This window comes from Crassostrea angulata, chromosome 10 (assembly GCF_025612915.1).
Source record: "Crassostrea angulata isolate pt1a10 chromosome 10, ASM2561291v2, whole genome shotgun sequence".
NCBI lineage: Eukaryota > Metazoa > Mollusca > Bivalvia > Ostreida > Ostreidae > Magallana > Magallana angulata.
In genome coordinates, this window is record NC_069120.1 from 34464647 (window position 1) to 34480286 (window position 15640).

The 15640-nt window shown below is 32.8% G+C and overlaps 1 protein-coding gene across 1 annotated transcript in view; it reads right to left on the reverse strand.

Annotated features, from left to right (window-relative positions):
* Positions 1–256: 256 nt before the first annotated feature.
* The window catches only part of LOC128165940 (uncharacterized), a 38826-nt gene continuing 23442 nt past the window's right edge, over positions 257–15640 (reverse strand). The window contains exons 18-37 of the mRNA XM_052830872.1: positions 11460–11534; positions 10843–10939; positions 9790–10372; positions 9173–9398; positions 8669–8793; positions 8190–8241; positions 7788–7869; positions 7216–7484; positions 6782–6933; positions 6385–6529; positions 5449–5610; positions 4700–4863; positions 4188–4338; positions 3818–3915; positions 3258–3371; positions 2925–3000; positions 2534–2664; positions 2117–2287; positions 1783–1861; positions 257–1481 (exon numbers count right to left, since the gene is read on the reverse strand). Coding sequence (XP_052686832.1) covers positions 1407–1481; positions 1783–1861; positions 2117–2287; positions 2534–2664; positions 2925–3000; positions 3258–3371; positions 3818–3915; positions 4188–4338; positions 4700–4863; positions 5449–5610; positions 6385–6529; positions 6782–6933; positions 7216–7484; positions 7788–7869; positions 8190–8241; positions 8669–8793; positions 9173–9398; positions 9790–10372; positions 10843–10939; positions 11460–11534 — 3027 coding nt within the window. The 3' untranslated portion in view covers positions 257–1406. The remainder of the gene's footprint in view (positions 1482–1782; positions 1862–2116; positions 2288–2533; positions 2665–2924; positions 3001–3257; positions 3372–3817; positions 3916–4187; positions 4339–4699; positions 4864–5448; positions 5611–6384; positions 6530–6781; positions 6934–7215; positions 7485–7787; positions 7870–8189; positions 8242–8668; positions 8794–9172; positions 9399–9789; positions 10373–10842; positions 10940–11459; positions 11535–15640) is intronic.

Below are 15640 nucleotides of genomic sequence, written 5' to 3' on the forward strand. Positions count from 1 at the left end.
CCTCTTCAATAGATGTCCCTAATAAATATTTTCGCTCTTCCGATTTAGTAGATTTTTACCTCAACATATCTTACGAGTAGTAAACTTTATATTTAGCAAAAATATTTTTGTTGCATTGATTTTAACATTAAACGGTAACTGGACTACAACTTAATTACCTCTTACCATTGATGCTTAAAAGAACTACCGGTACTTGACAAAAAGAAGCAAGTTCTTTAAAAACATGAACACCAAAATGTATACACAAAAATTTCAATTTATTTACTTTCTTTGTGAATTTTATTTCTGTTTGATTGTTGCGGATTTTTTCCTCTGGTTTTGACAACAGTACAAGTAAATTAACTGGAAGACATTGTTAAGCAAAAGGCACATTACATAATAAATGTATACTCGTATAACAGTACATATTAAGTTACAGATTGATGAAACATGTAGCAAACAGTCATAACATTCTACTGATAAACATATGGAAAGTTTGTTAAATTCTTAAACTGTTCATTTTATTACAGCTTTGAACCATATGTTAATCAGTTCAGAGTTAATTCTTAATCCAAATACATGTACATTCCTTGATGCATGTATAGCTTCCTTTGGGAATAATCTCATTTACAATGAAAGACCCCAGCATGCCCCATTAGAAAAACATAAATTACATGGAGAAACATATACTGGACAATATTACATACATGTATATTAATATACAAATTATAACTCAGTTATCTACACTGTTGATATAAAATTATGACGTGCATTTGACACTATGATAAACAAAACAAACTTTTGTCAGTAAATATTACTGTGAATTACAATTGAATGAATTATACATCAAGTTGTGTTTAATTAAATAAGTGTATAAAGTAAAGACTGAAAAGATAATAATTTGTATACAAATCTATGAATTAAAAATACTAGTACATGTACTTCTGTAATTGCCATTACTAAGATTGTCTTTTTAAAAAAAATTACATAGTGTGATGTTTATTGTGTCCATTTTCATTTCAAAGGTGAGGATTTCTATACAAAGGACGGATAATAAATGAGTTTTTGAATACACAGAGATACATGTATAAACAAAAAACAAAAAGGGTGCAAAAAAGGAACACAAATTGGTCAACTGGAATTGCAACCTGTGAAAAATAGCACTTTTCTGGAATATATAACCAAAAGTGGAAGAATGGTGGTGATGATGATGATGATGATTGTCCAGATGATTTCCTCATGATCACATATATTTAGTTACCAATAGCAACGAATACCTAATTTTGTCATCAGTACCAAGTATCTTTCAACTTAAAATTAGTTGGTAATCAAAGTTTGAATGACATGATTGACACACGACAACAATGAGGCTGACACTGGATTTGGCACCGCCTTCTAAAGATAATGTAGGTTTTGACACCACCTTCTCAGGACAACAGATCTGCATTCTGAGTCAGGACTTCATTGACTCTGTCCAGCAGGTACTTCTTGTCTCTTCCCTCCTGAAAAAAAAAATGTCACCCGAAAAAATCAGCTCAATAGTTTGACTTTGTACTGTATATGTATATGGTCTTGTCACTTTTGTTGAAATTTGATATAGTTTTCCTACTTTGCTAAAACATCAGCTTTGAATTCCCACATTTAATGTATTGATCGGATATTTGTTTTAAAATATCAAGTCTTTATCTTACACGGGTGGTATAAATATACATTCGTGTCAAATCTGAACTACCACAATGTCATCAATCATGCCTTTCTACACTTAATAACAAGATATACAATAAATGCAATAATTATACACACCATTTTAAGCTGGTCTTGTAACAGTTCCTCTGTCTTCTTGTAACCCTGGCCACGTAGCCAGTAGTAGTACATCAACAGACTGAAAGGACATAACAATAATAAAGATATCCATGTAGCTCCAATATAAAACATATCTGAGTAACTTCTAAATTTTCCACTTTAAAGAGGCAGCCTTGTCAATCTGTAATTATTGATTGAGATTAATTTCAAAATTATAACAACTAGTTTTGTTTTAGTTAACTTTTTATGGATGGTCATTGTCATATTTTTATCTTCAGCATAACAGAACGATGAGTAACTTCAGTACAGTAGATGATTTCACAGTATAACTTACACAAGCAGTATAACCACAGGGATGAAGAAGCCGACCGTCCCCAGGAACTCGAACACGTCCCTGGCCTCTGTGGGCCAGTTCTGGACCGTGTTGGTGACAACATTAAACATGACCGCCCCCGTCTGATTGCTGTACACCCTGTAGGGTCCGCAACTCTGGCTCGGAGGTATGCTGAGAACAAAGGAACCAGAATTAATCTTGATATCTTTGATATGGTGATCATCTTAAAGACAACATTAGGATGAAAGAAAATTACATATGTCTAAAGGCTAAGGAGAGAATCATTGTATTTAGGAAAGCTTTAGTTTTAAGGTCACTGAATACATTTAAACTCATGGGGAATCTTGATTTTAAGTTTGAACCCGGGACACAAGTACATTTACCTCAAACAACTAATTTTTTTTTTTTTTTACATACGTTCCAATCATGTATCCAAGCAATCCAGCAGCAATGATAAAAGACAGAAGTAGCACCAACATAAAGAGTGAGTTTGAGCCGGATGTTTTGATTGGACGTTCTTGTGGTACATTTATTTTCAAAACAGCCAACTGAAAATAAAAAATATTGCCCTAATCACATGCAAGCAAGCAACAAAAAAGAATTTCAAATGCTATTAATGTTCTCTACAAGAACAAAGGTAGTGAAATCTTTTGTAACATGCAACTACAAATCTATTCATTCACTGACATAAATAAACTACAGTGTCTTTTTTTTTGTCACCATATAAAACTTCAATATGAATTTCTTAATATTGATATTATAGTGCAGAAAATGAATATGTTTCTATTGAACTTGAAATTGAACTTACCTTTTTGACCCAAAAGAAGAGAACACATTTGACAAATGTCATGAATGGAATGAGAGGACTGAAAAACATCCCTAACCTGCAATTCCAAAAATCAGAGATTGATAATTACACTATAAGCATAATATGATCATGCATTTATCATAACATTAAACAACAATTAACTTTTTTTTTTTTTTAATTTTTCAGCAGTAAACAGCAATAAATTAACTTTACATAATTTGAGATTTTGTGGTTTTTATTATTTTTTATAGTATTTAATTACATGATAAAGATCGTAACATTTCAAGCACTGATCTTAAACATGTACGCGGAAAATTTTTCTTTACAGCTTACCAACAGATACTCTGTGTGTATATGATGTCCACCACACTCTGTGGCAAGTCGAACTCTTGTGGTCCCACTAGCTTCACCAGCTTGCTGGTCTTACCATACTTTTTGTTCAAGTACCTGTGTAAAGAAATAATATATAATTATTACAGGTTACTGTATTCCTAATTAAAAGTGAGGAATTAATATCTGCATAAAATCGTGAGAAGCACCGCTTGCGGATTTTAATATCTCGCTATTATTTTATGAGAGTTGAGAACTATTAGAGAAAAGGATAAAAATTCCGCAATTGCGATTTCAAATTCTCACGATTTGATACAAAACGAACGGATGGTGGAATTATGTACTTGAGTAAAATAAGGAATCTATAGTATAATGGTATGCTTCCTTCAATTTACCACTCTTAAGAAATGTTGTCAAACTAAAAGGTGAGAGTAATTAAATAAACCTCTACCACAAAGGCCCATGATTTATCATTTACATCATTAAGAAAGTTGAGTGTTTCTATACCTGTATATGTATCTTGAAAGGAAAATATGTTATGAAAAAAGTATTTTACAACTTACCATCTTGGTACCTGCATGAAGAAAATAATTCCTGTTTCTACGATGAGATCCAGTAGAACCAATTTATACAACTGTTGTCCAAAATAGGTCTCCCAACACTGTTTAAACAAAAAAAAAATGTTATTTACAGAAAATTGTAATATAATGTAAGACAGTTTAATATCTGCCGTGAAAACTTTTTTCAATACAATTCCACAGACATGCAAGCAACTTGTGACAAAGGGAAATAACTCTAACAAATACCACATCAAGGAAAAATGAAAATTTTGTGATAGTTTTAGGATTATATCTAAAAACAAAACCCTCAAATCTTCATTTTTATAATTGAAATTTATAGATTAAAAAATCAGATCAGAGTTTTCTATATTACCATGATTCGCCCTCTGCTGGAGTCGGATATCCACTGTTTATTGCCACACTGACCCGAGGAGGAAGAATCATCATCATCTGGCCTCTCTATCAGCTCCTTGTACAGAATAGCTATCAACGCTATCGGAGAAGCTAATCTCAGTAAAATGGCCCTGAAAGTCATAATTCATTTAGGAATTTGATTTACAGTTTTTGCTTTATCAAGATGAATAATAAATAAATAAATGTAATTTAATTTTCTTTGCAATACAAGATACATGTATACGTGTGTACATGTAAATCTGATGCTTTTCAAAAATGTAATATGAAATGGAACATCTCTATAGCATGTTCAATAGTTAGTATATTACTTTGGAATATGGATGTGCATTCATGGTACTATACATAATTCATGCTAAAACTGAATATATCCTAACAATAAATCAAAATACACAGTAGACACATCAAAACCAAATTTACCATACATGTATCATAAGTCAAAATGGACTTATCATAACAAATCAGCATGCATACCTCGCTAGTGTGAGTTTAAAGCCAAACTCATATCTGTAATCTTCAAACTGCACCAGCTTCTGGAAGATGATGGGCAGGACAGCATTGAGGACCGTGATAGTCACAAAGGGGATGTACTGTACCAGTAGTTCCACTATCTCAGACAGGTTCTTCTGGTTCTGAAGCTGAAACATAATGGAATTTGATGTAAAAATGCAAGCAATTAACCACTTCGTGACTACAGTATGATAAAAAGAATACATGTGTATATTTCAGTGAATAGTCTATTTGTCAAAGCATGATAAATGTTAGAACTGTTGAATGTATTACATGTTTGTGTTAAAAATTCATCACTCATCACAAGCATATTTTCAAGAACAAATGTATTGTAAATATTGCAGTTGTTTTTTAGAGTCTTAGTATTCATTTGTGTTGATATAGTCCCAATTTTACACATATTCCTTAACAAATCTCAAGATTACAGCAGAAATTTATGATCGTTTATGATTCATGATTACCCCAACCCCATCCCTAATTTACTGTACCCTCTGCTCTCATTAACGAGTAACTTTAAAGAACTTGATTGCAACTCCAAATTACATGTAAATACATGTAATACTCTAAAATACTTCTAATTGTAATGATTAATTGATCATTACATTGTACCAGTGGAACTTTTTAAATCCGCAAAGGGTGCCTCTCGCGATTTTACGCGGATATTAATTCCTTGCGTTTAATTAGGAATTTACAGTAACTGATTGAAAATTTACCTCTATCATCTGTTCAGCAGTAAATGTGATGAGGTATAGGGCTCCTCCTAACAGAGCCAGCACCAAGAGGTTGATTAGGAATCGAATCGCATACAACTTGACATTTTCTACCCCTGACCTCGTCTGTCTTCTCCATTCTTTCCTTTGATCATGAAGTTCAGCCTGTTCAGAACAATGCAATGATGTCACAGAAATACACAAATTAAAATAGATAAAACAGATTCAAAAGATACTGTGGTTTCATCAATATTTGTTGAATACCAATTTTCGTGGATTTCGTTGTTAAGTTGATCCACGAAATTAAATGTTCATTGAAGTTCAATTTTAACTAACATTTTGTATTGATAGGATCATTGGCCACGAATTTACGTATCCTTGAAACTAAGGTTTTCAGAAAATCCACGAAAATTGATACCAACGAAAGTTAATGAAACCACAGTTTAATAGAGTCTACAGATGCACAAGTCAATTAGTAAGGGAAATTATACTCTGTTCCAAGGTATCCTGGATTCACATTTTGCTTAACTGCTTTATATTTATAAATACCTCAGGCATCAAACGATGTTCATTCAAAAGTATGAACAAATTTCCATGATTTCTCAGTTGAAATGCCCCTGTTAGCTTATCAGGTTTCAATGCAATGCTAAAAAATTAGATTTTTGTATCGCAGCAAGCTCAGATATAAACGTTGAAAAATCTCCGTAAGAAATCTGTTTTTGTTCCTGTGAATTTTTTCCGAGTGAAATTATCTTGGAAACTATCCCTTTCAACTATTTCAATTGCACATCTTTTACAGTTATGTGTATTTTTATTAAAAATTGTCCAAATACATAAATATCTTGGGACAGACTATACGCCTGAAGCAATTATTGTAAACAAAATAATAAAACATACAGAAAAAGCTTCTTATATATCGTAAAATGCAGTCACATCTACCTGTATGTCAGTAAAGATGTTTTTCCTTTTAACTTTGGCTGCCCTTCGCTGGTTGATGCAAAAATCCCAGCCAGAAAATATCATATTGCTGTAAACTGCCATAGTTTCAGCTGAACCCAGTGAAACTTTTACATTTTTTGAGGCACTATGGAGAGGAAGAGAGAGAGAAACCATATTTGAATGAAATTGGTAACAAAAAAGAAATAGTGATTTTACTCAACTTCAAAAAATTTCTGAACATTGTGAAACACAATACTCCATGCTCTCTGAATGGGAATACCTTTCAGGTTTTTTCAACATTTTATAATAAGCTTTAAAGCCATTGCTTTGAAAAAAAAATTTGAAAACGAGTCCATGCAGTTTTAAGATGCAATTGCATACCAATACTTTTACTTACTTTTTGACGATAAGTAAGAAGGAGAGCAGAAAACAACCTCCAAACGCCAGCATATAGGCCAGGCCCATGTTATAAGTATATGTCTCGTCACCACTAGTGTACGTCTTATTGTAATAGACTCCGTAAAACAAAATTCTTCTCTCCATCCAACCCTGCGACAAATAGAAAATATGTGTTTAAGTAGTGACAATCTTTTATTGCATTAATTGTTTCATACATCCAAAAAAGCTTTACATTGTCAGAACAAACCTGTTCAGAATTTATTCCACATAATTAAAAACTTCAACTCTTGTAACTTTACCAGCATTTACTGAAGTATTTAAAAAAAAAATTAATTTTGCTTTCAAACACTATTGACTTGTGTTAAAAAGCTGGTTGGAAATCTTTTCAAAAGGTGAAAGGTCAAGGATTATAATTGACCTGTGTGAACTTACAGTGCCTTGTAGTAGGTCTAGCACTTGCTGTCCTATACTTTCCGTTTCCGTCAGATTGCTATGGTAAATTTCATATTGTGTAGTACATTCTATGGCCTCTCTGTATCCCGACACATTCGCATCAGTGAGGGAGGAGTTAAAGGTATAAGGACCCAGGGCCAGGTACGGGACAGTTATCACACAAAACATGATAATCATTATGTAGATATTCAGAAACATCAACCACTTGATGAAACGGAAGTAGGTCATTGCAGCTGTGCCATACTGACCTGTAAAGAATAATATGCAGCATGAAAACACCGCATCTATATCTATGTACTCATATACATGTATTTCTCATTGAATATATTACTGCATGGGCACATAAAAAATCATAACATCCTTTATATTCAATTTGGTATTTCTATCAAAAGAAAATAAAGCATGTTTCCAAATTTACTTTTTTTTTGTTCTTAATTCTAATTTCATAATAAAAATTTTCAATAAAATTTCAGTCAATTTTTTCTTTGCTATATTTATCCTGCATCGACCACGTTACTTTTAATTAAAAAAAAAAAACCAAACAAACCAACCTTCCACTTCCTTCAATGTCCCTGCCCATATAGTGAATCTGTCCAAAAAAGCCTTTTTCCTGATTTGGAATTTATGCCATGCCTTGATGAAATATAAATATTTAGATAATAGTACATGTGTTTGAAGCACAGCTTAAAATAGATCGATTGCACAGAACAAACTGACACAGCCAAGTTTTTCAATTTAATAAAAAAAATTTTGCTATTGAAAAAATGCTACAAGTATAAAACAAATTTTTTTTTTAATAGTTGGTTAAGCTTGTCGTTTTGTTTTCTCCTAAAGAAATATTTTCTGGTTCAGCTTGGAAAAGAGGGATTCTTTAGACTGTCTGCAAATTGTAGCTTCCAATGGATTAAATCATTCTTGAAAACAAACAATTTCATTTTCCAAGTATAAAATACCTTAGACTCTGTTGTACCACTCAATGTATGCATTCGAGTTAGAGTTGACTCCCTTTAAAACAACAAGTATAAATTAAGCAACAAAAACAGAGAATCCAATGATTTGCCATGAACAGTAAAACATGGTTAAAATGAAGTCCCAGGGACAGGCGATTTTGCTTTGTTTTAAGCGTAATTCGTTGTATCCGCCAAGTTTACAACATCTAATAAGTCATCTGGAATAAAAATCACTTCGCTTATATAAGCGTCAATTCATTATAAGTGTGTTCGCTTTAACCTTGTTTAACTGTATTCCTAAATAATTTACATTTCATTTAGAGGTAAACATTGGCATTTATTATAATAAAGTCGGAATGGTTGCATAAGTTTTTCTACAATTCAGCAAGTACTGTACTTCATAAGGGAATGTTAAATACTAAAACACACTTTAATAATAATCAACACAAACGCAGTACATGTACCAGTGACTATATAACAACCTGACAATGGTGGCCACATCCCCTGCTGTTATCGTCCCTTTGTTCCTTAAATCGTGGTACTTCTCGGCCAGAGTCTTGGGGCGAGGATGGGTCCTCTTCTCTTCTTCTAATTCTAATTTTCTCTCCTACACAAAAGAGCAATGAAAAATTAAAACGATCAATCACTCCATGAACTAATTTATAATTAAAATGCCTAACAAGAAAAGCTTTAAGGAAAGGGATTCCTGAATGAGATTGTTTTTAGCAATTTCAGCAAACTTCATCATCAATCTCATTTTTAAACATACATGTGTTAAAAGTTGCACAGATATCAAAGAAATATTTTTTGTCCATGTTTCCTTTCACTAAAAATCTGTTTTAGTATTGCATTTTCATAGTAAAAGATTTTTTAAACATTTTCATTTTCATTCACTTTACATCAAAACAACCAGTACTTTGTACAGTCCATGCTTATACACAATTTTTTAAAACATAAATCTGTGACAAATTTGCATGTGAACTTACTTTGATAGACTTTGTTCGATTCCGTTGAATGGCTCGTTGGCTGGGCAGCGTATTGCCATCGTCTTCCTCCGAGTCGTAGTCCACTTCTCCGAACGCTCCCTTCCTGCTGGACTTGCGGCGATGTCGGATCAGTGTTCCCTTTCCATCAGACTTGTTGATATTTGGAAACACATCAGAGAGTTCGATTTCTCCATTGTCTCTGATGTTGTTATTTTCCATGTCATTTCTAAAATATAAAAAAAAAAATATTATTAAATTAAATAATAAAAAAAAAATTTAAAAAGTGACTGATTTTAGACCACCTTGAAAAACTGATTACCCTAACAGACTAATGCAAAAGTACATGACACAAAATTTTTTGAACATAATAGAGAGAATCATCTTTTTAAAAATACTTTCCATTTTTAACTATGACGTTACTGTGTCTGCATGCATTCATGTTCCCATAACTTTATTTTGACTATAAAACAACTACCAAAAAAATTTCATAACCACACACATCGGTATATTGATGAACCTCAAAATCAGAGGCCACAATCAGGCAACAATCTTTTTGTCATACTATTTGATATCAATTCAAAAAATTTTAGTACACAAAAAAAAAAAATTACCGGTACCTGTAATCAGATCGGGGCATCTGGCTTCCCCGGTAATACCTGGCACTGTCGTCTCTTGAGGAACTAGGCATTTGTCTCTGTCTATCTACATCAGGATACCTTCTCTCATCATAGTCCATGAGAGGCTCACCAACAGGAGGGCCAGACTGATAATCTCTTCTCCTGGAAGGCCCTGGCTGATCATCAAAACCCAATGGAGGGGCTGAGGCCCTGGGGCGATATTCCCTACCATCATACATCCTATGATCCCAGGAATGTGAAAGTTCGAATTCTTCTATTTCTTCTGGCTGTGACTTAAATTTCAACCGTCTTCGTTCCCTTGTGTTATTCCTATCACTATCTGGACTGCTAGATGCGGATTGTTCTGTCGTGTGATCCTTTCTCCAGCTGTCAAAATCAACTGATGAACTTGTTTCTAGTAATTCCAATGGTTGAGATTGATATTTTTTATCCCTCTCTTTGCGCAGCTTTGAGACGTCTACAGGTGGCGTCTCTGATTTAGGTCGTCTACTGACCAGCTCCGAATCCGAAGAGGTCGATACATCATCTCCAAGCTCTTTCCTCTTCTTAGCAAGTTTGCGTCCTGATTACAAAATAATAAAAATTTTGATTGATTTTTTGTAAAAATATTGTGCCCCCCTTTTCTTCAAACAAATAACATCATAATATTAGTTGCAGGATTTAAAAACAACTATGTTTGTTCAAGAAGAAGGAATGTGGAAAGAGTGGTTATTTCATAAAATTCATTTTCAAAAAGTTAAAAGCTGGTCAACCTTTCACCCATGATTATTATAGTAAAATATACAAACTGTACAGTTGAACACTCCTTACAAGATATTTGTCTGTCTAATCATTTTCAAATTAATGTATTACCTAATGACGTACGTAATAACTACTCAAGCATGAAACAAACTTACTACTGTTCTCCTCAAAAAGTTTACCGTACGACATGTCAGCTGTTTGTATATACAAACATACTTCATGGATAAACCGGAAATTCAGAACTAGAAATACACTGTAAACATTACTGACAGCTCGCTGTGACAGCCCTACCTTCCGCTGACATCAGCGGCTCCCTCTCTTCAGGACACGAAGTGTTACGCAAGTCCTCATATCCCTTGTCACCACCACTTGAGTTACCCGTAGCCATCTTTGTTGTTTACATTTTTTTCAATGACAAGAGAGATAACTCAATACAGCAACACGAGTTGTCTTTCTTAACACATTTTTAATAAATTTATTAACCTGAAGAGAAATTAATCCTATATAATTGTACATACGGATCAAAGTAGGTGGGGGATGCTTTTTGAGAAATGCATGTATATTGGCCTTCAGGTCCTGGGCAGTGTTTTACAAAAGGACTTACGACTTACGACAAAATTAATGATTGCTAATTAATCACCAAATAATCAATGATTGATTCTTATGGCTGGAAAATATAATTATGGGAATTGAAATATTTGTTAACAAATGGTTTTATGTCAATTTTGTTCTCTTAAACCATTTTACGAGACTGTAAATATTTACGACTTTGTCGTAAGTTCTTTTGTAAAATGCGTATTTGATCCCTAAGTCAGTCTCTCTCTCTCTCCCAATTTTAAATACTTGAAATTCTTAACACTGAATCCTGTGAAATTGGTCTAAAACTACGTACCATATTGATTAAGTACCTGGTATTTATTTAATCGAAAAGATTTCCTGATTGCAGACACAATCTTGGCAAGTATGAGGAAGTAGTGCATCAACTATAAATTTTGGCTATACAAATAAATAATTCAATCAATAACAGTATCCAAATTTCTAATCTGCAGACTGTATATGATATTATCTTATATACTAATGTACTACAAATTAATAAGTTTGAGGTACTAGTATAAACAAAGTTTAGGTGTTCCATCAATATCACAGGCCATAAAAACACATGAAATTTTGATATCACAATGAAATATTGTCTTTATAATTTCTGACATGCTGTTGATATATTAAGGGTATCTATACGGACAAAAACGTGCATATCATGCACTATTTGGATGAGACTCTATCCTGTCTGGTACTCATTGAAGGAAGAATCAAATTTTCTGTTTGAAACGCAGTCTCTTTATCCTTACTTACACATGTATATAGCTGACAGAAATTGAAAAACTTGCATTGGCCATGCATTTAGTGCATACTGTACAGTAAAAAAGTGGCAAATGGGGTATTTTTTAAAAGGGGAGGGGGTGAATGATCAAACTTATCGGCATGTTCATAATTATTCCCTTAATTTGGTTTAACTCTGGTTAATTAATTACTTTTCATCTTGCCAATTGACCATAATGCAATGTTTCTGATTGATGAACTTTCATTTGACATTTTGATGAACTTAGTCATACTGACCTCTGCAGGCCAGTTCAAATAAATGCAACTAATGACACCATTTTAGGTTGAACTATATAATATAGATAAATATGTGCAACATGGTTGCATGTACAATTTATCAGTACAACTGTATTATTAAAACACTAATGACTGGCTTTCATGTGACATATCGGACATTTTTTAATAATATGCATTTTTGTTGTAAATATTTCTTTACTTCAGTTGCGCAAAGTGTCATTTGACTATCAATTACCAGTGGGGTTCTCAATTACCTGACCTGGTTTTATATGCCCAATACATGTTTTATTAATTTTTTGTTACTGAAAAGGCATTCCAATAAAGAAATGTGAAATTGAGTTACAACTTACAAATACACATGCACCCATTTATATACCTGGTAAGTAGAACAAGTTTTCACACACACACACACACGATGTCCTCAACATTAAAACAAACATTTGCTGTACATGTATACATAACAGGTTCTACAGAGATAGACCATACATATTACATAACTGCCACACTTCAACTTAATACATAGAGACTTTGGGCTTTCATTTTAATAACTCTCTTAAATTCCTTGAACAATGAACTTTTTTCTTTATTCTGGTTGAAACCTACACATCATCTTCTCCATGCATTTGTCTTCCTCTGGTATGGTACCTTAATTGACTCAACAAATTTGAAAAACCATTAACTTTACAGATTCATTCTTCCTTTTTCTGGTACCATATCCTGGTTTTAAAATGTCAAAAATTTCAATGGTGCAATGAAGTCTACCAGTTACATAGCCTCTGGTGCCCTACCTATATTCAATTGGACTGCTTTTTTTCGATAGAATACTAAGATTTTGATTTTACTATATACATCCATTATATTCAACTAACACTTGTTTTGATATAATTAATTATTATATATATAAGTCTATTAGACCAGGGTTGTCTGTAAGACCGGAGAGGCAGGGAATTCCCCCGCCTAATATAATGCCTTAATTACCCGGCTATTATTGCATTTCAACACAATGTATATAGCTATATAAGTAAGACCCCCAGACCCCCCTTCTACTTTTTTATTTCTTCCTTCTACTTCAATTTTTAGAGACAACCCTGGTCTTTCCATCCTAAAATCTCTTAAACATCATTTTCTTTTTTACTATCTCCAAAACCTTCTTTTGTTTGTTTGTTTGTTTGGGTTTTTTTTTGGAACACGTATTGTGTCAACAACTTTCTATAAATGTTACCCTTTATCAGGCAATGACAGAGATGATATATATAAGGAAATGACCGGGATAGCAAGACAAAGGACATAAGAGATCATGTCATAAAGAAAACAATAAAGATGATATCTGACACACACAAAAGGATGCAATTCAAATACTTCTCCAATATACACAGCAGAAACAAAAGAAATTTGCAATCAATATACTTACTTCATAGTGAAAGATGTCAAACATATATCCATCAAATTGGTTCCACGGTTGACACCCGCTTGTGTTTGTATGAATAATACTACACTCCAAAGTATTCTACCCTATTCCCTTGGGCAATTACTAGGACAATTATATGGATTAGTGATAGAATCAATGGACGCAAAAGAATAAAACCCAGGCCAAAACACACGCACACAAACAGAGTTCAATAAAGAAGCAAACAGGTTGTTGTGCGACACAAATTATTCTTAATTGTTGTGAAACTGTATTTCAAAATTCCCCTTCAATTAAAGAGACACGATACTTTTAAAAAAAAATTTAATACAGAGACTACACTTACACACAGTTGCACCAATCTTTGTATTATGATTTTAAAAGTTTATTATCAAAACAAGTGTAGCTTGAAACTGAGCTCCTTAATTACTATAAAACTCTACATGTTTCTGATACCAAAAACCATATGTATACATGTTAAACTCTTGAAATGATAACCCAGCATTCTGTCTTCAATTACATCTTCCTGGTTCAGATGAACGAATAAACATATAAACCTTTATAACCATACCAAAATAAGAAGGACTGCATGGGGCAATAAAAATAAATGTTGTCAACTTTAGGGTCACAGATGTTAGCATTCTTGAATTTAAATCTCTGACCCACAACACAAACGCAGGTTAATACAATGTACTTCAATAAAATTACCTCAACCATATGTCACTTACATTATAACCATGCTTGGATGAACATCTTCAAAAAGAGGAAAAACTTACCTGTAGTTTAATTTCTCCTGTACAGTTTCTCTGGGTATGTTAATGTTTCCTTCAGTAACACTCTGCACATTTACCTGTAATCGATGGAGCAGTTATTGACCCTGATCAAAACTCCAACTACAGGGGTGTGTCCTAGCTCTTATCATCCGAAGGAAACTCCAGATCTAAAGTACCGCCTGGCTGCATACATTGATTTTCTGTTCATATTTAAATTTGATAGCCGTATTGTTCAAAAGTTGGGGTACCCTGTAGGGATATTTTTTTTTACTGTTATTGCCAACTGGTGAATATATACATAATGAATTTATTCTCGTGTGGTCATGCGGGTCTTTTAAACAGTACTAAACCATGAGTTAGAAGTTCATGTCACGTTATTCTATTAATAACTTTGTGAAGTAGTCATTTCAAAATTCAAACTCAAAAAAATTTTCTTGAGAAACTTTCATGTGACACATTGAATAACAACATATCTGACTGGAGTCTAAATCATTTTTATCTTGATGAATAACCCTCTTTTGATAGCAATGTTTTCCTTCTTTTCTTCAAAGTATAGAATTTAACTTAATCTGTAAGTGCATTTACGTCAGTCATTGTGCACCTGAAGTAATCTTTATTTGCATGAATAAACATTTAAGTTTAACCATCCAGTGAATTAAGAATTCAAATTTAAAAGTTTTTATATTTTATTCAATATATACATGTACGCGTACTAGTATATTGATTTGACAAAGCATGCATTCATTAACAATAATTACCTGGTAAAGTCCTAAAGTCCTACTCAGTAACACAATTCTGTTATTACTAGTAAATGAAATTTCAAATAAAAAGATTTATTTGCTCAGTAATTTTTTGGGAATGTTATTAGATGTACAAACTCTAGTTGATCAAATTCTGTATAAAGGGGAACAACTCTTATTTTACTCTCCATACACATACATTTTGTAAATAATGAAAATTTCAGAAAATTTCATTAAACCAGTCACTCTTTTTTGAAAAAATAAATCATAACCAATATGAAATAAAAAATAAGTTTTGATTTTTATATTAATAATTAACAACCCTCTTTTGTTAAAAAAAATAATTGTTTAAATACAAAATTAAATGCTCTTGTATAAACCCTTGCAAAAGAGATATCAATTAACACAAGTTCTTATGAATCTATGCATGCACAATCACCCCTCTATATACATCCATGCTTCATTGACTCTGGCCAGGAGAAATTGTTTGTCTTTGCCCTCCTGCAATAAAATTGTGTGCATGCTAAGTAAGTTTCTTAAATGGTCTTTAATAAAGA